Here is a 21,963-nt window from a genome sequence, read left to right as displayed (position 1 = left end):
ACGTTCAATTTTCGACGCTTAAGACTTTCGCCAAAAGTACAGGATGAGCAGAGACCGATTCAACATTATCATGACGGACCTCTGCAACCATGACCTGTCTTGGCATCAAAGAGAAGACCCCACTGGTTTGCTAAGGTTATTTCCCCAACAAAAGATTATTGGGGCTCTATGAATTCTAGCATACGGGTCAGCCGCATATCAGTGTACTGAAATTACAAGAATATGGGAATCGACTACCCTGGAATGTATGAAGGAGTTTTGCAACTAAGTGGTTCACCTCTATGGTCCAAGATACCTCCGCATTCCAACACCGGCATACCTTGCGCGACTACTAGCTAAAGGCGAATGCCGAGGTTTTCCAGGTATGATTAGAAGCATCGACTGCATGTACTGTGAGTGAAAGAACTGCCCAACCGCCTATCAAGGGGCATACTCGGGGCAAAAGAGTCGTCTGACGATTATCCTAGAGGCGGTGACCTCGTATGATATGTAGATATGACACAATTGTTTTGGGTGTCTAGGAGCTAAAATTGACATTAATGTGCTTCACCTATCGAATCTGTTCTCAAAGATCCTTGTCGGAAGAGGCCTAACTGTTGTCTTCGAAGTCCACGGACAGAGGTACACCACAACTTAATAACTGACTGACAGAATATATCCAAGATACACTACATTTGTCAAAACAATTTCTATTCCCCATACGCTGTAAAATAAGCTCTTCGCAAAGAAACAAAAGGCATACCGGAAAGACGTGGAGAGGGCATTTGGCATCTTGCAATCTCGATGGGCAATTATACGTCATAGTTGTACATTGCACCACAAATCGATAATGACTACCATCATGTTAGCTTGCATTATATTGCATAACATGATTGTTGAGGAAGAGTACGTGGAATATTAGGAAGAGGGAGAGGATGAGGAAAAAGAAGAAGACCTGCAAAACCCATCGAGGGCTTTTCGGGTTTATGATGGGTCGGTGAATGCACAAGGGAATCGAGTTCTTTTTCAGCCAATCAGTAGAGATTGAGCCAATATACAACGATTTCACGACCGTGTTGCCGATCTCGAATCCGCTTACATCCATCGAGAGCTCCAGAGAGACTTGATGAAACACATTTGGAGGGTGGAAACCGGTGAAATACTATAAATATGTTTTATTGTGTGTTTTCATGATGCTTGTGTTTAATTCTTAAGCTTCGGTTTAATTTAAGTATGTGTTTTAATTTGATGTGTATTTCAATTTCAACTTAATAAATAAATTGCATTTTTATTTCTCAAAAATTTAAATTACATAAAATGACGAGCCAAACGTAGATTTATTCTTAGTACAATACTATAACTACAATGTAGATAGCACGCGACTTGAGTGATAACAATCCGAATATGTTTCATCGGTAGGTTGATCTTGACTACCTTCTCCTTCGTTAAGGATTACTAGTTTCCTCTTGATAAAATACATTTTCGAGATTGGGGTCATTGCCTTCAAATCTATTCTCATGATCTTTGTGTTATTCTCTTGTTTCTTCAATCGTAACTATTCTTCCGTCCTTGCTTCTTTCCGCTTTTGAATGTCTATGTACTTCACATAATAATTAAGCTCACTTTCATTATGGACTAGCCTCTTGATATGCCATGATGCTTGGTCACTTGCAATGGTATACAAAACCTCAACTCGTTGCTCAATATGAGTCTTAACATGTTTCTTTTGGCACCTAACTTCCTTTTCCGCCTTGGTTCCCATTGGTCTAGGCGTACTTGATGGAGCTGCAGTGTTGCTTTGAGGTGTCTCATTCACTTGGTCGTCATTCAAATTGATGGTTGTAGATGATTCGGTTGCGGAAGGAGTACCATGGTAACTACTTGCATATGGAGATAGAGTAGTAGGTAGCACCGCAACGAAATATGGATGATCTTTAACCACTTCCCAACATTCAAAGTGTGTAAATTTTTTCTTCTTGACATTATAGTAACATGATTGAGCTTGTCGTTCCTAGTGAAAAACTTATATTAGGTACATATTTAATTACATAATTTAAACAAATTGGCAACAATGCTACATATTTAAACAAATTAGATAAAATAAATAATGTAAACAAATTAGATGTATTAAAACAAATAACGTAAACAATGCTACACACTTAAACAAATTAGATATAAATTACATAATTTAATTCATATAATCAAATAAAAATAATAATATATGATAAAACAATATAAACTTATTTCGTCCATTAGCGAAGTGCCGCTAGCTATACGTTGACGTGACGCCGCCAAACATTCGGCTCATTTTTGAAGGGTAGTTTGAACTTGTTGTAGTGAGAAGCGAGCGTGATTCAGGTCATTGGCTCCTTCGGCATGAATTGTCTTCTACAATTTGTCTCTCCTTTGTTTGTTACCATCATATTAATAAATGATATGACGGATAAAAGAGATGCACATTTATAATCTTAAAAAAGAAGCCAATTGGTGCCTATTATTTTGGAAAAAAATGCTAAACGAAATGAGAGAGGAGATGAGAAAGATGTGAAATTTGTTGTGCACAAATTGGTGTGAGTTGATCAAATATTGAAATAGTATTTATAGGAAAATTAGCTCGACAGAGATGCGCTAGAAAACACAGAGACCGCATCGGACTCCGCCACGCCAGACCGCCCTCCGGCCATATATGACCGACGCACCACCACCATCTTCTTCCTTTCCATCTCCTCTTCAATACCCATACCTTACAGTGGGATTTGAGTCGTATTTCCCCTAAATCCAATTTGAGGCAGTGTTAAGTTCGAGCGAAACTTGGGCTCCGGCGAGCTCCTCTAAATTCCTTTCGGTAAGTTTGGCTTTGTATCTTGATATCATAGTCAACCAAGCCTTCGATTTCACCGTAATCAAAGAAGAGTAGGGGAGGGAGTTTTCATGAGGAGTATAAGGATGACATTGTCAATGGCTATGGTGGTGGGAGTGGGAGGAAGACGAAGGAAGGGTTTGAGGGTTACGGTGGGTATAGAGGTGGGCCGGGGTGTGAATCAAGGGAGAGGGAAAGGGTGTGGGCGGCTCGACGGAGTCGCGAAGGCGGAAGGAAGGGAGGATGGCGGCGGTTGTAGATCGAGGTCGGAGTGGGACTTGAAAGGGAGAAGGGCGACTATGTGCGAGGATGGTCAGGACTCCAAAGTAGGTGGCGGCGGTGAGAATGAGGAGAAAATGTTGATATTTTTTTTTCTAGTTTACTGGGAATGGATGAAGGAGGTGGCTGGTGGGAGTGGTGGCCTCGGCGGAAGACAATAATTCAGAGAATACATCCCACGCGCCTAAAAAAATTACATAATTTTTACTGACTGTAACTGCCAACCACAAACAGACACGTGTCCCTTTACTTGGTGTGACCCTCCATGGAAAGAATAATTTTCGATATCCAAACCTTGCACTTTCTGGTTTTATTCAGAAATGGACCATTGATTCTCATCTGTTTCTAGTACATATTCCCACTAAGGCATGTGTAGGATAAGTCGAGCATTTCTGCATTTGGGTGTACATATGGTCTTTCTCTCTTTACAATACGAGTGGCAATGTAGCATGGCCAAGGATCAAGGAACTGTCTCTATTGCAAAGAAAGAAACTATGGATTTAGGTTAGAAGTGATGACCATGATGACGACTACTTGATGCCTTGTGCCGAAAGTTCATATTCAACAGTACGGGTCATTGATTGGTATATATAAATCAAAAGAAACCGTCTGTTTAATTAGAATCAAGGTTTTAGGAAAATTTCAAGCTACCATAGAGAACTCGCGGGGTCTCGAGCGATTATGAGTCTGTAGAGTGAAGAACGGTAGTGTGGAGTTGCATGTACTCAGCGGCGGATGCAAGGCAAGAGCTAGGGGGGGCTCAAGCCCACCCCATAATTTTGGGAAAAAAAAACTTAAGTATATATATATTTTTTGTTATTACACTAAATAACTAATATTCTACTCTCTATATTCTTCCCGATATAATTCCTAAGTTCTCTCAGTCTCTCATTTTTTATCAACTGTTTGGTAATACACTAAATCACTAACACTCACTCTCTATATTCTTCCTAATATAATTCTAAGTTCTCTCAGTCCCTCACTCTCTATCAACTGCTTGGTACTACACTAAATCACTAATAGTCTCACTCCTCTTTACCATTCCCGATATAACTCTCAATTTTCTCAATTATCTCAGTCCACCACTCTCTATCAACTGCTTACTTCAGTGCATTCTCCAAATCTCCTTCATTCCATCAAAGATTCAAAATCTCACCTCCCTCTTAGTCTCTCCATTACTACTGCGCATTCAATTCTACACCTCACTCTCTCATACTTCATCAACAATTTGTAAGCTTATATAAGATTATTTTCAATTGGGTTTTCTTATTTGACTTGATTATGTTTTAATTTGTTTCTAATCTTACTGGGTACTTTGGTTTTTACTTAGAGTCTCTGGAGGCTGGACAAAGTCAGGCATGGAGTGACAAATCAAACAATGGTGTATTGATTTCAAATACTAAATTGAGAATTTGATTATGCTTTTTTTTTTGTATGAACTCTAAGCTTTGTTAAATGATTATTGCTAAAATTTATACTTCTTATTAATTTACAGTAATTTAATTTTAGTTTTAGGTTATATTACTTCTATTACAAATTCACAATTAAGATGGAGTTTTGTATTTGGCTTGCTACTGTGTTTGCCCTGGCGTTGTGTTTGCCTTGCTATTGTGTTTGCATGTTTGCTACATTTTGTCTAATATAAGCATTGTTTCTTAATCTGTAGGTAGTCTCTAATAAATTGTCTGATTCAATGTCGAAGTCAAAGCAATGTAAAAACCTTACTAGATGGTATCCAATAACTAATGCCTCATCTTCAAGTTCAAATCTAATTTCTACTCATTCTGTAGCTTCTCCAAACTTTGATGATGCACCATTGCCTTTAGAGTCTCCAGTCAATCCAGTGGATGATTCTAAAAAATAGTATGTTGATTTTGTTGACAATGAGATGGTGATCTATGACTTTTAAAATTTATCGAACTTTAGGATTAGATTTACTTAGTTTATTCTTATATTGTATTAATGAGTAAGGATCCCTCAAAGTGCACTTTTTTCCCACTTAATATAAGTCTCTCACACCGCCGAGATTTTTCATATTTTTTTTTTCGTTTCATAAAAAACTCAAGCCCACCCGAACTCAAATTCCTGGATCCGCCACTGCATGTACTAACAGTTTTTGTGTGCACAACAATGCTATGAATTGGTTGCATGCACCAAATGTATAAAACCCGACACTTTGTTGTACTCATGCCAAGCTATAGGCTCTAACGTACAACTCCCATGATGCACTAGCCCAACATACGATTATCATGAATAGATTTTGCTGAGATATGCATCAGATTATTGATCGGTTCACATAGTAAATTACAGAAAGATTAAGCTGCAAGAAAGATACAAAAATAACAGATTTTATTATTGGTAATACACAATCGATCTTATCCAATTGCTACATGAAAAGTACGTGTTCTTGCAACATAAATATCAACCAACGGTCTATGTACAAATTTATAATAAATACCGCCAAGTTTTAGTAAGGTATTGTCACGAAACTTTGCTCTTCCCGGATTTTATAGAACCATGTGATAGACATGTCATAATATATTTCAACGCACCTCACACATCCGTAACACAACAACTTTCACTAATGTGATATTTCATTCATCACGTTTAACAGAAAATCCTGCGGCCAAGCACGTGTAATAGAAGCGTATTATATTCCACGTGTTCGTGCCCAGCAGTTCCGAGCATCAGTCCAACTCAGATTGCAAAGTTGTGGTGTAGTAACTAAAGTCCTGGGTGTGAAGAAACTCCAATGGCCCATATGGGTTTCTTTGTTCCATACATTTCCAAACCCCCAGTCCATCATTTTCCACATAAAATTTGCAGAGATGGCCCAAGAAGCATCGTGCTCCACAGCTGGCGCCAACTCAGCACACTCCTAGCTAATGGCCTCCTTCTTCTTCTTTTAACACATTAAATTACACACTCGCTCCTTTTCCACACTCAGGAAATGGATCCGACCGGCACCACTCGCCGGACCCGGAAATTCCCGCCGAAGCCCGACCTCTACTCCACTGTAGTTGTCCACGGCGACGACGATTCCACCTCCGAATCCGACCATCGCCGCGCCAGCTCCAAGAGTCCGGCGGACCAGGAACCCGACCCGTACGCCACATTCGTCTACAAGAACAATGCTCGCGATGAAGACGACGACTCCTCCCTCCCTCCGCTCCTCAAGCGCCTCCCCAAGGACTTCGGCGGCGGCGCCTCCCTCAATTACTTCGACGACGACGACGACGACGACGCTGGCGATTTCGGCACCATGATCGTCCGCAACCGCACCACGCGGCGGTCACGTGACTGGGGGAGCCGTGCCGCGGAGGAGGATGAGGACGACGGCGACGGAGGGGGAGGAGAGTTCTCGACGTTTGTGATGAGGCCGAGTGAGAGAGAGTCGTCGCTGACCGGGACGGTGAGGAGGAACAGCGCCGGAGGGAACTCCACGATGAGTAGAGCCGTCGCGAGTATGCAGGCCTCCGGCGACGGGATGGGGAAGCAGCGGAAGAGCAGCGCCGCCTCGTCGCAGAACGAGGAGGCTCGCCAGAATATGAAAATGTCGACCAGTTCTATACCGGAAAGCGTCACCAGAGAAGATCCGACTACTAAGTATGAGCTGCTCAATGAGCTTGGTACTAGTTCATCTTCAATCTCCCATTTTTTATTTTTATTAATTTTCTAATAAAATTTTGCATTGTCTGAGTTGGTGTTTGTGTAATGGTGATAATGACAGGGAAGGGGTCTTATGGTGCGGTTTATAAAGCTAGGGATCTGAAGACTTCCGAAATGGTGGCGATCAAAGTCATCTCATTATCTCAGGGGGTGTGGATTTTCGTGTTTATAAAGCTATGAATTTCATGTTTCAGATACTAGTTTAGGATTCCGGAATTGGTTCGGATTTTGATTGTGCAATGCTGTTGTTGTTGGTTGTAGGAGGAGGGGTATGAAGAGATTTGTGGCGAAATCGAGATGCTGCAGCAATGCAGTCACCCCAATGTGGTTCGGTACTTGGGGAGTTACCAAGGGGAAGAGTATCTTTGGGTAAGTTTCGGTTATTGGTGAATAAGGTGATGGGGAATATGAATGGTCGGTTTCTTTTTTTGGTTTTGGGTAATGTGGTATCTGAGACTACTGGTTTTCTGTGTATTGGCAGATTGTGATGGAGTATTGTGGAGGTGGAAGTGTCGCTGACTTGATGAATGTTACTGAGGATGCTTTGGAGGAGTATCAAATTGCGTACATTTGCAGGGAAGCATTGAAAGTATGATAAGCCTTGATTGGATAGAATTGAACTGTTGCACCTCATTTATAGAGCATCGCAGGACTTGTATTCCAAAGCATTTTTTTAATTAACCAGGAACTGCCTATAAAATACTATAGTTGGCCTTTTAACTAGGGGTTTAGGGGTCTATGCTGGAACAATTGAATGAACTAAACAATCTCCATATGATAATGCTGATGTACTTCAATTCATTATTATTCAACATATTGTTGACTTGAACAAGTTTTTTTTCTTCCCTATAGGGCCTTGCTTATTTGCACTCGATTTTCAAGGTCCACAGAGATATCAAGGGTGGTAATATTCTGTTGACTGAACAAGGAGATGTCAAATTGGGTGAGTACAGTGATCATTCATTTTGTGTACTAGAGAAAGAGAGTGAATCATGTTCTTCTTTAGCAGCTCTTGATCTTTCTGGTGCTTATAATTCTTCAATCTTATCGGCATATTGACAATGTTAAAAGGGTGCAAAACATCAACTTCTCAATTTGACTCTAAAATAAAGCAGTGAAACTTCATCATCATAATCTTTTTTTTTTCTCTGTTTTTTTTTTTCATGTAAAGTAGCTCTGCTGTCCTTTTAACAGAATGCTGACCTCCAAATTTTGTTTATATATTGGCAGGTGATTTTGGGGTCGCAGCACAGCTTACAAGGACCATGTCAAAGCGCAATACGGTAGGTTAGTTGCTTAGATATAAAAATGTCATGTCTTCAATTTGTTCAATTGCCCCAAATATTGTGGTTTTATAGGCTAGAAGTTGGTTCTTGCTATAAAAGGGGTAACTTTTCAAGATAAATTCCTGTAGTGGATACCACAGCTTCTGCTCTGGGTTTGACCTTAAGACATGACATACATGATTGTCATTTGGTTTGCATAGGTGATTTGGTTATTCGCACTTTCAATATCAGGGGACTCATGATTGTTGCCTAGACATGCTCTGTAGCAATAAAAGAAATTATATAAACTTGGCAGTTGCAAACCTTGTCTTTGTGTTATATTTTTTTATGCTTGCCACATGAAGTAATTTGTCATTCATCATATGTTTTTTTATTTCAGTTCATCGGGACTCCGCATTGGATGGCTCCAGAAGTTATTCAGGAAAGTCGCTATGATGGAAAGGTATCATCTATTCTCTGTACTTTACACAATTCCTTTAAATTGCTACTGCTTAACCTAGATGCTGCCTTTATTTATATATTTTATTCAGTTTTCATTCAGTTGTCTGCGCTTCTTTTCGAGATAATAGTACAATCACGAAACTCTTAATGATACAACTTGTTTTTATGGTGTTGTTTACTCTAGGTGGATGTATGGGCTCTTGGTGTTTCTGCAATCGAAATGGCGGAGGTATTATAGGTTTACCATGTAATTTATTCTCAAGACAGTAAAATCTTATGAGGTGGCTGTTTCAAAGTATCTTGTTAGCCTTTACTTAAATTCCCTTTTCCATGTAGCAGGGAGGGATTGGGAAATAGATAATGTCGTTTCTTACCTGAGTTGACCAAATTTAGTATATTGGACTTGGATTGAATTAGCATGAGAGGTGTCCTTGGACCAAATGTCCTTAGATATAGAGCTGGCCCAATGGGCATAGGCTTGAGGTTGTTGAGTCGGTGTTTCCTTTTCTTACAGTTGCTATTGCATCACATGTAATGCTTGTTTCTGGCCTCACCGGATGTTTAAATCATCATTCTTTGACCAATGAGATTGTGCTAGTTCCTGTAAGGATTGATGCCATATTTTCTTTGTAAATTTCAGGGACTTCCTCCAAGATCTGCAGTGCATCCAATGAGGGTGAGTTTTTAATCCTATTTTCCTTTTATTAGAAAGTTCAACTGTATCATGGTTGCTTATTCACTTATAACCTGTGCCTTAGTTCATATGTATCCCATTCTTTTTGTAAATTGGAAATTATATTGAAAAAATTGGATGTTTCAAGAGAAATGCATCTCAGAGATGGTCCCTGATACTGACAAACATATATGCAATTAGCAATTTGCCATCTCTCTTAGCATGATAACCCTGAAAAAAAAATTATATATATATATATATATATATATATATATATGTCATTGTTTTCATGTTGAGAGAAATGGGTTAGAAGTCATGTAGGTATGAGCTGAAGTTGCTAATTAAGACCTCAACTATTAATAAAGTTTTCTTGTCTCTGTTTTTGTTATTCCTTTTCAATCACTGTTTGATAAGGGGATATGTAACCTATTTATTGTTTATTATAGGTTCTATTCATGATATCCCTTGAGCCAGCTCCAATGCTTGAGGATAAAGAAAAATGGTCTGTTTTTCATGCTTCTCTGTGTGATCTTTCCACCAATTTTACTGACATCAGCTTGCACAAAGCATTTCTCTTTAATCATCGGGCATCATAACTTACAGTCAAGTTTTTAAGCACCATTGGCTTCATTATTTCCAATGTTGGTGGTACAAGAAAACATTTTTTTTGATATGCGGCTTAAAACACATCATAATCAAAGTGAATGAACAGTATGCTAATATGTGATGCTTTTGTAGTTTCTCTCTAGATGTTTCATTTAAAAATTAAGAATAATTGTTCCACCACAACATCTGCTATGTCTCAAACTATTTAGCATGCATTGAACTTAAGCTTATTGTTTATGTATGACACTTTCCATGATCCCTTATCCAAGCTAGTTTACTTCAGTTCAAGTTGCTTCCCTTTCCAGAGTGGTTGCAATAAAAGCTCAAATCATAATTTATAGTAATTTTGTACAATGGCCGAGGAATTCATGATTCTTCAACTTTGTACGTGTTTATCTGCATCTTTTTGGTGCTTTTACTGTGACATATCACGCTCAGATGCTTTTGAACATCCTAAGAACTTGGGATTTCTTCTTTTGCAGGTCTCTCGTGTTCCATGATTTTGTGGCAAAGTGCCTGACCAAAGAACCTCGTCTACGCCCTACTGCAGCTGAGATGTTGAAGGTAGTCTTCATATTTAATATCTGTATATGCTATAGATACAAGTTGGGGCTGCTTGTTAAGTAAATTTCTTTTTTCCCCTCTTCACGGTGGATGTAAATATCCCTTTGTCTTGTTTTGTTCATGTGTCACCAACTGTTATTATTCCCTCAAAATCAAATCCTTTCTCTCCGAATGAACTTGAAGTGAATCTATAGAAAATCTTGCAGTGCTTGCTGTCTTACCAAATGTCTCTAATCTGAATGAACAATAACTTTCTTTTTAACTAAATGCAGCACAAATTCATCGAAAAATGCAAGTGTGGTCCATCTGCAATGGTCCCAAGGATTGAGAAGGCCAGGCAAATTAGGACCTCCATGGCCTTGCAAGCTCAAAATGACGCTCCAGATGAACTGGAAGATGGTGTAAGAAATGTCTGTGTTTGCTCTCTTTTTTTTGTCCCTGTTAATCCTTAATCTTATCAGCAGATTGTAATCTGAAACAGACACTTGAAGCTCCCAAAGTGAATGAAGACTATGGTGATACTGTTCCTTCAAGGCCTCTAGGGGCAAATGAAGTGCCTACAGGCAGCACAATGATGAAGCAACATCTGGCTGGTATTGGGGAGCATGCAGAGGAAGGTATGAAACTGAGATTGCAACTATATTTGCAAAACTATCTGTAGCCTATCTGTAGCCGTATTAGTGTTGACTGTTGTGATGGGCTGCTTCGAATGGATCTTCATGGTAATGCTTGTGGAGTTGTGTAACTATGCAGGCATCTCAAGTAGGTTGAATTATCCAAAATATTATCTCTGCATGCAATATTGTTTTTGAGCCAGGGGTGCTAATGGATACTTGTTCTATTTTGACATTTATATTTTTTCAACTCAATTGAATTGACATGGAAATGATGGAATATATGGAGTCCCCACTGGGACTGAAGGCTCTGCAATTGATATGTTATTACAAAACTGAAAATTTGTCATCTCTTGCCCTCTTACAAGAATAAAATTCGGTTTTTTTTTTTCAACTCTTTTCGTAAGGAGTATCATATGACCTTCTGATATGAAACCTGTGTTTGGCAGGTAATTTTGGCACTGTAGTAATTCATGGTAGAGATGAAACAGATGAGGCTGGTACTCAGACACAAAGTTTTAATTCCAAAGAACATTCACCTTCTGCTGGACTTGGCCCGTCCAGTGCTGGTACATTGGTTAAATCAAGCCAAGTCAGGTACTTTCCTAGTCATTTATTTGTGAATTCATTGCCTAGTATCAGAAAATAAAACTTCATGTCTACTATTTAATCTATCAGGTTGGGAGATGAGAATAACACGTCGATTGGAGTTCCAAATACAGTTACACAGACTAAACATGCGTTTTCTTTATCAAATTTTAGCTCTCCTGAGCCGAACTTGAGAAAATGCAGATCTCAACCACAGGTTGGCAGTCTGACTATAAGTGGTGGCACAGTGAAGAATGAAACTGTGAGCCGGAAAGCTTTTGCGGTGCAAGATAAGGTAATATACTTCTTCAATTTATGCTTACCAATTGAAATTGAAGTTCACCTTTGTTTATTCCTGAAGATGCCTTATTGTCAAGACATTCATTCAATTGCTTGTTTTAACGGCCGTGAAAAAAATCAGTGATTAATTTGTTTCTAAAGATTCCTGTTTTTTGCAAAGTATTTAATCAATTAATTTTTCGTTCGCAGCTTTGGTCCATATATGCAGCTGGTAATACCGTGCCTGTTCCATTTTTAAGGGCAACAGATATATCCCCCATTGCTCTCTTATCAGATAATGTGATTGGAGGCATGCATCGAGATAATAGTGGAACTGGTGCTATAGATGCACTACAGGAGCTTTTTACTGGTGATACACAGTCTAAAAAGGGACGAAGAGGACAAAATGAGGTCAACTCTCTCTCTCTCTCTCCCCCATACAAACACACGTATAACGTATATACATGTACTAATGGTTTGTTGCAGATGCCCCTTCCTCAAAGTGTTTACAAAAGACTGCTTTCAAGTCCAACCCTAATGAATCTCACACAAGCTTTAGCCTACCACAAGACGTATGTAACATAACCACATTATATTTCTCTTCAAATTCACTTTAGCTTGGCCAAGGAGCACTTAACATAAACATATTCTTTTGTTCGTTCAATTCAGGTGCTATGAAGATCTGCCTCTCCAAGAAATGCAAGCAACTCAAGAACAACAGACTATTCAAAATCTTTGCGATACAATAAGAACTATTCTTCGTTTGTAGCCATATATATATATATATATATATATATATATATATATATATTCGGACAATGTAATGATGCATAATTTGTTTCTTTCCATCAATGGCGGTGGTATTAGTTGAGGCTAGATAATCTAAGGTAGAGAAGCTGGGTAGCAATACAGAGTAGTCTTTAGTTCTGGCCTATGTTGTCTTTGTGTAGCCTATTAAGTAAATAACTTGGTAGATCACAGCCAGACTGATAATTTTGTCGATATGAAAGTTGTCAAGACAGATTACTTTGTTCGATCTCTTTCTAGCTGAATAGTAAATGCTTTATGGCTTAGACCTTAGCCCTGGTAAGGCAAGGTCAAAAAAACTATTGATGTGTTAAACAATTTAGAGTGGAGTGGAGAACAAAAGGGATAGTCTTATTGTACTTCGATGAAAGATAATTTACTGAATTGATCAAGAGGAAAAAAGAAAATCAAACTGAAACTCTCGTCTTGTAGGCAGTTTTGAAATATAAATACAAAGGCCGATTTTGATGGAATACAGAGGCGGTTGTTGTAAGAAGACTATGCAAGGAGCTAGGATAAATAATAAGAATGATTCTTTTTCCCCAGTTTCCCATTGTTTCTGAAACAATTAGGAATGGTTGAGATTAGGGGTGGTCATAAAAAACGGAAATCTCGATCCCGTCCCGAAATTCATAGGGTCGGGACGGGACGGAGGTCTAAAAACGTTCGTCCCGTCCCGATCCCGTCATGTTTCATAATAGTGGGATGAGACGTGAGACGAATAATTTATATCCCGCTTCGTCTCGTCCCGTCTCACCTTTAATGAAAACTTAAAAATTCTTATATATTTGTATCAAAATGAAACTAATTTATGTTCTTAATAACTCTAAAATTATATCAATTCAAATAATAATAGTAAATTATAATATTTTGAACATAATATGTATTTTTTTGGTTAAAATTTCATTATTAAATGTTATTTTGTTAATGAAAAAGTAAAAATATAGGTTTTTATTTAACTTTATAGGAATGTGAGATTTGTCCCGTCCCGATCCCGTCCCGTCCCAACCGGAATTAATCCCGGGTGGGGTGCATTCTTAAAAACCCTCGTCCCGTCCCGATCCCGTCCCGATTCAAAAGAGTGGGACGGGACGTGGGATGAGCCTCGTCACATCCCGTCCCGTGCCCACCCCTAGTTGAGATGGCCCAAACACGTAACCTTGTACACCGGCACTTCAAGAGAGCCTTGGAGCTGTACGCTTCTCTTAACCAAGAGATAGACACACCTTAGTTTACTACTTTACTACTGCCTCCTATAAGACACCCCAATTCACTGATCTCGTGATCAGTTGTTGATTATTTCAAATGGCTAGGAAATAATGTTCTTCTCACAGAGCTTGCAATTGCCTTGCATTCAATCAATATCGCAGGCCACATCCCCCTCTTCGAAATGCCGGTTCCCCTGAAGGTCACTGCGGCCTTGCGACGAATGGTTTCTATCCAACAAACACAAGTGAAATTCATAACGGTGATGGTTGTGCGTCCGGAAGAAATCATTGTTCTATATTCGGGTTATTACTCTTCTTTTGTTTGCTGTCTCTTTATTTTCTTTGGTAGGGCGGTATGTTTTTTGAGTCTTGTACTTTACTTTTATTCTGAGCGCATACCGTTAAACATTTCAATAGTTAAAAATAGATAAAAACAACATTTAGCTATCCTCAGTTGTACTCCATCAATGATAGTTATTCTTAAATTAATTTAAATTTAAATATATAATATAGTTTAGCTAGAGTTATTTTTTCTCTTTTCTAGCTAAAGTTTTTAGCTAAAGCTAAATCTAACTTAGAAATAGCTAGTCTGATGTAAATAAAAATTATCATAAATTTTGTTTAAAAACTAAAAAAAAATCATAATAACTAGTCTCTTGGAGATGCCCTTAGAAGAGAAGACTTGTAATATTGTTAGGTTTAAAAAGAAGAGAGGACCAGAGAAAATGGTCAGTAACCACCACCATTTAACATTTTCCAACCTTCAGCGTTGTTATGTTGTTATCTAACTATGGTTAAGCTTTTCAATTAGTACTTCGTTATTTATATTAATGGTTATTTGGTTAATCTTCTAAACAAGTACATCAATGGTTAATGAAGTGAAGAAAAAAATACAAAAAAAAAACCAAATATTCTGTCTTTGTTTTTAGATCAGTGGCCACTGTTAGCGGTGGTTTGGCTCGTGTTGTTGACTGAAGGCGCTTCAACCTCTACTAGGTATGAACTTTTGAGATACAACATGTATTGACCCTTTTGTATTGAAAAGTTAGCATCAAAATGCAGCTTCATTATGGTACCATGTAGTTTAATCTAACCGAAAAAGTGGAACCGAATAACTGCTGTTGTTCAAACATAAGAAATAGAAAAGTGAGACGTACAGAAAATTTAAGCAATAAAAACAGCATTGGTGTTCACTGGATGGAAGGTGATCCGGACATATTTCAAGCAAACAGATGAAACAGAAGAGGGATGGATATCTGATGGATGGGAAGAAGGAGATAGTACAGTTGGTTGGAGGACGAGCATGTCACTGAGCCTATAGTACATTATTGTGGCTTGAACACTTTGGTTGCTCGTTCTTCATTTTATCTCGTGACGAAAGTTATGTTTAATGATAGATGCTAGTAATTCGTCTATATATTTAGGTTGGTGATACAGTGGAGTGGCATGCATTGTGTTCCCTGCCTCCTTGGTGTGAGCACCATTTCTTCATTTAGATGAGCTTTAATAGAGGAAGGCATGCTTAACAAGTTAACATGACTACATGGGTACACTTCAATGCATATATTTAAGGCGAAACGTTCCCGTTGGTTCATTCCTGAAGATGCCTTATTGTCAAGGCACTCATTCAATTTCTTTTATTACTAGTTGTGATTCAAAAAGATCACTGATTAGTGTGTTCATATCTGCAGCTAGTAATTCAGTGCCTAACTCAAGAACAGCAGACTATTCAAAAACTTTGGCGATTGTTTCTTCGTTTGTAGCCATGTATATTCTGACAATGTACTGAGGTATAGCCATGTTTCTTTTCATCAATGACGGAGGCAGTTGATGCTAGATAATCTAAGGTAGAGCAACTGGGTGGCAATAGAGTACTGAGAGTAGTCTTTAGTTGTGGCCTATGTTGTTTCTGTTTAGCCTAAGTTGTCATGACGGTAAACAGAAAAAGTTTAATCATCTATTAGTCTATTACTACAATACAAATTATATAAAATAAAAAGGCCGATGACAATGACTCCAACTAGATTTAGCGAACCAAGAACGATGAGCCAGTACGCCCAGCTTGGGGTTTTTGCTTTCTTGGCACTAGGCTGACCACATGAATCGCTCACATTTTTTTTCAGGAGGTGACGAGGTTGGTGGTTCTGGTAGGCTTGGGGTTGGGGTTGGGGGTGATGATGCATCACTTGAATTTGTACCTGAGATCAGTACTTCTGGTCGGGTTGGGGTTGGGGGTGATAAGGCATTAGTTGATTTAGGAGCCGATGGTGGGTCTAATTGGGTTGGGGTTGGGGGTGAGGAGTGAGTTGAATTAGGAGCTGTGTTTGATGGTTTTTTTTGTTGGGGTAGGGATCATAGGGGCAGGGGGTGCTGAAGCAGCAGTTGTGTTAGGAACTGAACTTGCGGCAGATGATAATCCAGACAAGCCCACATCATAAGCTACACTTCCATCCGGGTTAAACAGACCAAAATTCCTCTCTGAAGTTGGTCCCTGCTTCTTGTTCTCGTTGAAAAGAGCAAAAATATAGACGTCAAGGCTAGACTTCAAAGGTGTACCTTACTTAGCCGATTGCCTCTTCAACAAGTTACCATTGTATGTTGCAGCATTCTCCATACTTGCACCAATTTCATCATCATTCCCTTTTGACTGCCATCCTGTTTCGGCGACCTTAACTTCTATATCATCAAACCCTAAAGCTTGAATGGCATAAGTGACTGCATCTACTTGAGCATACAACAACATTGTCATAGTGCAAATTGCTACTAGGGTCGGTTACTCCTGCTGACGAATTGACATTGTGTAATAGGGCATATTCTAGAGAAATATCTTTGGAGTTGTCTCTGTACGCAAAGTAAGGATATGCATTAATCCAAAACGGTGTCTTCCTGGTTGATAAAAGCTCTAATAATTGCGTCATTACATGGGAGACCTCGGGTTTGAAACTAGCGGCAGAAGGTGGATACGACTCTCCCATCACAGCATAAGAAAAGGGGGATGACACCTTGATGTGTGAATCATAGCCTAACTGAGACAATGCCCTCTGAATGTTGGACATGGCTGGTACAAGGCTAGGTAGCAAATCTGTGGCATCGACCTCGTTCCCTAGCATAATGCCTGTGATTTTTGTTGCTGGAACGTAAGGCTTGATGCGTGTAACCACCCATTGTACTGCTGCTTCGGAGTTGGTCATTTGGCTTAACATGTCGTTTTCCACTGTAACAATGAGCTCAATATCTGAATTTGAGGGTTGGTGTCGTAAATCCTTGCTTCTGTGATGTTGTTGGACTTTAAGAGGCTCACGACTTGTTGTGGTTGAAGCAAATTGTCCCCGAGTTGGCCGTAGTTGATGCCAAGCGCTTCAGCTCTTTGTACGAATCCAAGCCCTGAGAAACAGATGAACCAACATAGAAGTAGAAAAGCAACATTGTACCACTTCCATTGAACTGTTTTCTTCTGTAGAGATGGAAAGTTTGCTAGCAGATCACTGAAAATTATCAGCACCTTCTTATTGAAGAACATGTATAATTGCATGACACCCAAGGTGCCTATTTATAGACTTTTACAATAAGCCTACACTGCCAAGGTGAGACCTTCTCCAAACAATTAGGAAGAGATATTCCCAAACATAGTCAGGAAATTAAAAGATAAAATTAAGAAAGTCCAGTAAACAATCCTACGTTACTTTGATATTGAATCATCCTACTTTCAATAGGTAAAACTTTCTTATTCGATCAGAGGAGCCTTTGAAAGGCATCATCTACATGACATCGCAACCTTTCATGCCTAAACTGTTTTCATTGTTATTTCCCGTCACATTTGCTACATGACATTATCTACTCATCCTCATAAAAAAAAGAAAAAGACATCATCGTACTTAGTTAAGTGAAATGCGAAGTCTTTCATCTTAGATCCTTCACCTTAATTTCAGTCCAGCTTGTTCTTGTGTTCCTAGCTTCCTTCGAACTTCAAAACATCGACCAGAATGATGAGGCTCCTCCTACGATCACATTCGCACAGCGCTCGAAGGTGTCTCACATCTTCAAGAAGCCTCTCTTTCTTATTATCAACCCACCCTGTACAACAACCCCTTAAACCCTCTCATCTCTTAAACCCTCTTATTTCTTCTTCTTCTTTGATTGGTTTCTCTCCTAAACCCAGACTCACAATTATTTCTCCATCTACTTTTCGATTCCTAAACACCCACTCGTCTAAGGATTTTGACGATTACCAAGATGACACCTTTCAGGGTAAAGCTCGATGCTTTCTGCAATTTCTGCTGTACCCATTTTTGTTCTACTTAGTTTTGGCTTTTAATTATCTGGGTATGTCAAACTTGGGGTTTTTATTTACTGAAATAGGTAGTAGCTCAGTGATAGTTGTAAAGGCCACAGCTTTAGTACTATAGCACGCTTTATATCTAACATAAGAGTTAAGCAATTGATGGGTTCTTTAAATTTGTGATTATCTGAGGCTCAAGTAACACAAGAATGGTTAATGTAAGATTGGTGCGGCGTTTTCATATATGCATATTGATATACAGCTGTGATATTGTCTCTTATGGTAGTGCAACTCTGGATTTTCAGGTGAAGAAATGGAAGAGGGAGGGATTTCAGATGGTCGGGAAGATGGAGATAGTACAGATGGTTGGGAGGATGAGGATGTTGCCGAGCCTACGGTATGTTATTGTGGCCTGAACACTTTGGTTGCTCATTCTTCATTTTTAGCTTAAAACTGGGGTATTGTTTGATCACTTTAGTAATTGGTCTATATAGGCTGGTGATGGAGGCGATGGGGGTGGAGTGGTGCTCCAGGGTGTTCCCTGGGGTGAGCGGGCACTGTCCATTGCTCGTGAGGTGTTGACACAATTTTCTGATGACATAAAGCTCTTCTCTTTCAAGACTACTCCTCGAGGATATGTGTTTGTGAGACTGGACAAACTCTCCAACGAGTAATTTGTCTGCTCTTTTCATTGACAAACTTGCAAGCAGCTTGACATGCACTCGTTTCAACTTTGGCACCAAACTTTTGTTTTGTTTATGCACCAATTCCTTATTTAATTGAGCTTAATAGGGTTAAACGTGCTTAACATGAATGCACATTAGAGACTGAGTTTCCTTCTCTTCCTTTTTTTTTTGTAACAAAAATACTGGATGAGGCCCTAATATAGATGCCTCCATCTTTTCTTTCGCTTCATTGTTTGTTGGAGGCTGCTATAGAAAAAAAAAAAGCAAGGGAAAAGTAAATACCTTGATCCAAAACTTTTTCTTGGCACAAAATTTGTTTGTTTTATCAGAGGAGAAGGCTTAATTTTACTTATTGAACAGTACTATCATCTCCTTTTTCTTTTTCCTTTCAAATGTGATGATAGTGATCATTTGTGTTGTTAGCCTTGTGATATAATATCCTTTGAATATCAGATACGGGTGTCCAAGTATGGAGGAGCTTGGGTGCTACAGTAAAGAATACAAGAGAAAGTTGGATGATGTTGGAGCACTCGGTGAAATACCTGAAGATTTGGCTGTTGAGGTTCATCTCAATCAAGTCTTTGTCATGTTTGATCGATTCAAAAATGTGTAGTAATAGATTGTCTTTTGTTTTGAAGGTATCATCTCCTGGTGCAGAGAGGTTACTAAAGGTACCAGATGATTTACCTCGGTTTAAAGACAAGGCCATGAGAGTATGTTATTTAGATGTGGATTCTAAACATCTAGAAAAAGATGGAGTATTTATGCTGGAGTCCGTTGAGACAGATTCAGAGAGCTGTGTGTGGAAGTTGGCAAATGTGAAGGAAAACAGGGATCCGGATAGGAAAGGCAGACCATTAACACGTAAACAGATCGATTGGAGACTAAAATTGCCATTTTCTGTGCATAAAAGGGTACTTCTGTACCTGAACTCAAGTTGAGAGATTTTGATGCTTCAGTGGAAACTGTTGGTTAGAATTTACGTAAGACAGATATTCAAGAAGAACGCTAATGTTGTTGCATTTTGTATCCTAGTCAGAGCTTAGGAAAGACAGATTATGTTCTGGTGTCTCTGCTAGTTGTACCGTACCTCGAATTTTGATTCGTGACATCTTACACAATGTAGTAATCATGCCAAATTTTCAAAGTATCGGCATTGATTGTCATATAATCAGGTTTCCCTTTAATTTCAAAGGTTGTAATTTTCGGGTTATTTTTGGCTTCAAGCTAGCTATTTAAGTTTCATTTGTTTTCTCTTGATCTTTTTTCTTTTTTTTACTCTTAAAGTTTGCTGTCTGCCTATATATGTTTGCATAACTGCAATCTTTCTTTTCTGTTGGGCTATGAACTTGCTGTTGGTTTTGTTCATATCCCATTTAGCTCTCTTGTGTACTCTTCCCTTGTGTGCTTCTGGTTATAGAGCTTTTAGGAGATTAAATTATAGAAACCAACAGAATAGGGTTACTCAACAAAGATAAGAAATACAATTGGTTGCTGCAACCTATATAACTTGATGCATCATTCTGACTTATCTCGCTGATTCTGGATTCACTGCATTGGCATTCAATTGCATCAGTTAATATGGCATATCATTATGTTTTACATAGATGAATCAGTACTGTTTATTTCCACCTGCTAGTTAATTCATAGTAGGTACTGTTTCAATTATTAAAGCAACTGGTCAGCTAGTCAAGCAATATTAGCCATTATATTTTTTAGGTTGTATTGACAGGGTAGCTACTATTTATCGATATGTGATATATTTCTAACAGTTAAGGCAGCATCCTTCTGCAGCTATGCTAGTTTTTTTTTTTTACTTTGATCAATCTGTGTTGCTGTTCATTTTTAGATGCATGATTTCATGCTGGTCAGATGCAAAGGAAAGGTTTTGATCATAATGTGCCTCTTTCGAAAAGCTGGCACTGATTGAGCAAATTAAATGATGAGAACTCTCCTAAGTCCTAACTGCTGATTATGCTACTGTATACATGTAAAAGATGAAGAGACGAGGCAGGTCAATATCATCATGCTATAATGAAGCTGCAAAACGGATCAATGATTCAATTAATGCAGGAAAGTAAGTACCATTCCATCTCTATCTTAGTTTTTTTTTCTGCTACTAGCATTATAGTCATCTCAACCTTGGCCTACATCAGTTACCTGTGGGGAAGTATTAATTTCATTAAAGGAATTCTCCCTGGCTTCTATGTTACAGTCTAGTCTTGCAAATGTGCCTGCTTTATTTTCAATTATTTTTTCATCCTCCCTCTTTTTCCCGTTTCTTTTGTTGAGATCTACTTTTCTAAGAGTAATGGCTAGGAATCAAATAGAATCACTGTATTATAGATCTTTTTTCTTTTTCTTATTTTTCTTTATGTATCATGAATTGTATGTGTTTGTTTGATAATTGATATACATGTTTGAGGAATGTGGACTACTGAATATATCAGAAAGGTTCTTTAAAATCCACTTAGCAATCCACAGCATGAATACATATTCAGAACAGTAATTCTTAGAATCCTTATTTAATTATGTTGAATGTTCTATGAAGTTTGATCATTAACAAAAATAGACCTATATGTTCTCTTTTTCTATAATTTCATAATCCAATATGTATTGTAATTTGGGAAAGGCTGAATTTAGTATAGTGAGCATTGGTTAATCCTATATTTTCTTGTTTTCATAGGTGACCACTTGATCTTAACATTTTTGGCATGATTCCTCAATAAGCATTGGAATTGAAGTTTTTTTCTTTTCACTTGGGATTGATTTGAAGTTGGGGTTAGAGTGCAGTCCAACATAGCACCAATAATTCGTTGGGCCATTTAGTCCTTTAGCAACAAAATCCAACAATCATATGATTTCTATGCTTTGTTTTCTTGGCTGAAATTCTTTTCTTTTCTAAGCCATACATTCACTAAATCACTGGTTGAGATTTATATTAGTGGCCTCAGGAATCATTCCACCTCTTTCCATTCCTACTCAGGTTAAGGCAAACTTTCCTGGGAGCTGCCTGATTTCACTGAGTGTTACAGAAGTAAAAGGCTTTTATCACCTATGGGGGAACATTACTGTAGGTTAGATTTCACACTTTTATACAGAATTTCTTTACTCTGGAGCACCATACAACTAAAGAGACTCCAAT

General features: G+C 38.5%; 2 protein-coding genes and 1 pseudogene across 3 annotated transcripts; 2 read left to right on the top strand and 1 right to left on the bottom strand.

The window, feature by feature from the left end:
- Window positions 1–5,975: 5,975 nt before the first annotated feature.
- Window positions 5,976–12,856, top strand: LOC126792922 (serine/threonine-protein kinase 1). Of its 2 annotated transcripts, none has more exons than XM_050519436.1 (18): window positions 5,976–6,747; window positions 6,849–6,937; window positions 7,049–7,156; window positions 7,269–7,376; window positions 7,640–7,730; window positions 8,018–8,070; window positions 8,453–8,515; window positions 8,699–8,743; window positions 9,155–9,190; window positions 9,634–9,689; window positions 10,276–10,357; window positions 10,630–10,758; window positions 10,839–10,974; window positions 11,421–11,568; window positions 11,734–11,854; window positions 12,049–12,249; window positions 12,325–12,410; window positions 12,508–12,856. In XM_050519436.1, exons 1-18 carry the CDS (start codon window positions 6,069–6,071, stop codon window positions 12,605–12,607), a joined length of 2,331 nt encoding a protein of 776 aa, XP_050375393.1. In that variant the 5' UTR covers window positions 5,976–6,068; the 3' UTR covers window positions 12,608–12,856. The 2 variants fall into 2 exon arrangements, with proteins under 2 accessions (XP_050375393.1, XP_050375392.1); XM_050519435.1 differs by having other exon boundaries at window positions 5,979–6,747; window positions 11,650–11,854; window positions 12,508–12,854.
- A 3,082-nt stretch (window positions 12,857–15,938) lies between these two features.
- On the bottom strand, window positions 15,939–17,373 carry LOC126792443 (glucan endo-1,3-beta-glucosidase 14-like; annotated as a pseudogene).
- Window positions 17,374–17,782: 409 nt separating this feature from the next.
- LOC126791565 (uncharacterized) lies at window positions 17,783–19,989 on the top strand. The gene is made up of 5 exons (XM_050518033.1): window positions 17,783–18,101; window positions 18,438–18,529; window positions 18,627–18,802; window positions 19,272–19,380; window positions 19,457–19,989. Exons 1-5 carry the CDS (start codon window positions 17,837–17,839, stop codon window positions 19,757–19,759), a joined length of 945 nt encoding a protein of 314 aa, XP_050373990.1. The 5' UTR covers window positions 17,783–17,836; the 3' UTR covers window positions 19,760–19,989.
- Window positions 19,990–21,963: the final 1,974 nt, after the last annotated feature.

Source organism: Argentina anserina, chromosome 4 (genome assembly GCF_933775445.1).
Source record: "Argentina anserina chromosome 4, drPotAnse1.1, whole genome shotgun sequence".
Classification (NCBI taxonomy): Eukaryota; Viridiplantae; Streptophyta; class Magnoliopsida; order Rosales; family Rosaceae; genus Argentina; species Argentina anserina.
Note: the sequence above shows the minus strand (reverse complement) of the source record. Positions and strands in the feature narration are given on the sequence as shown.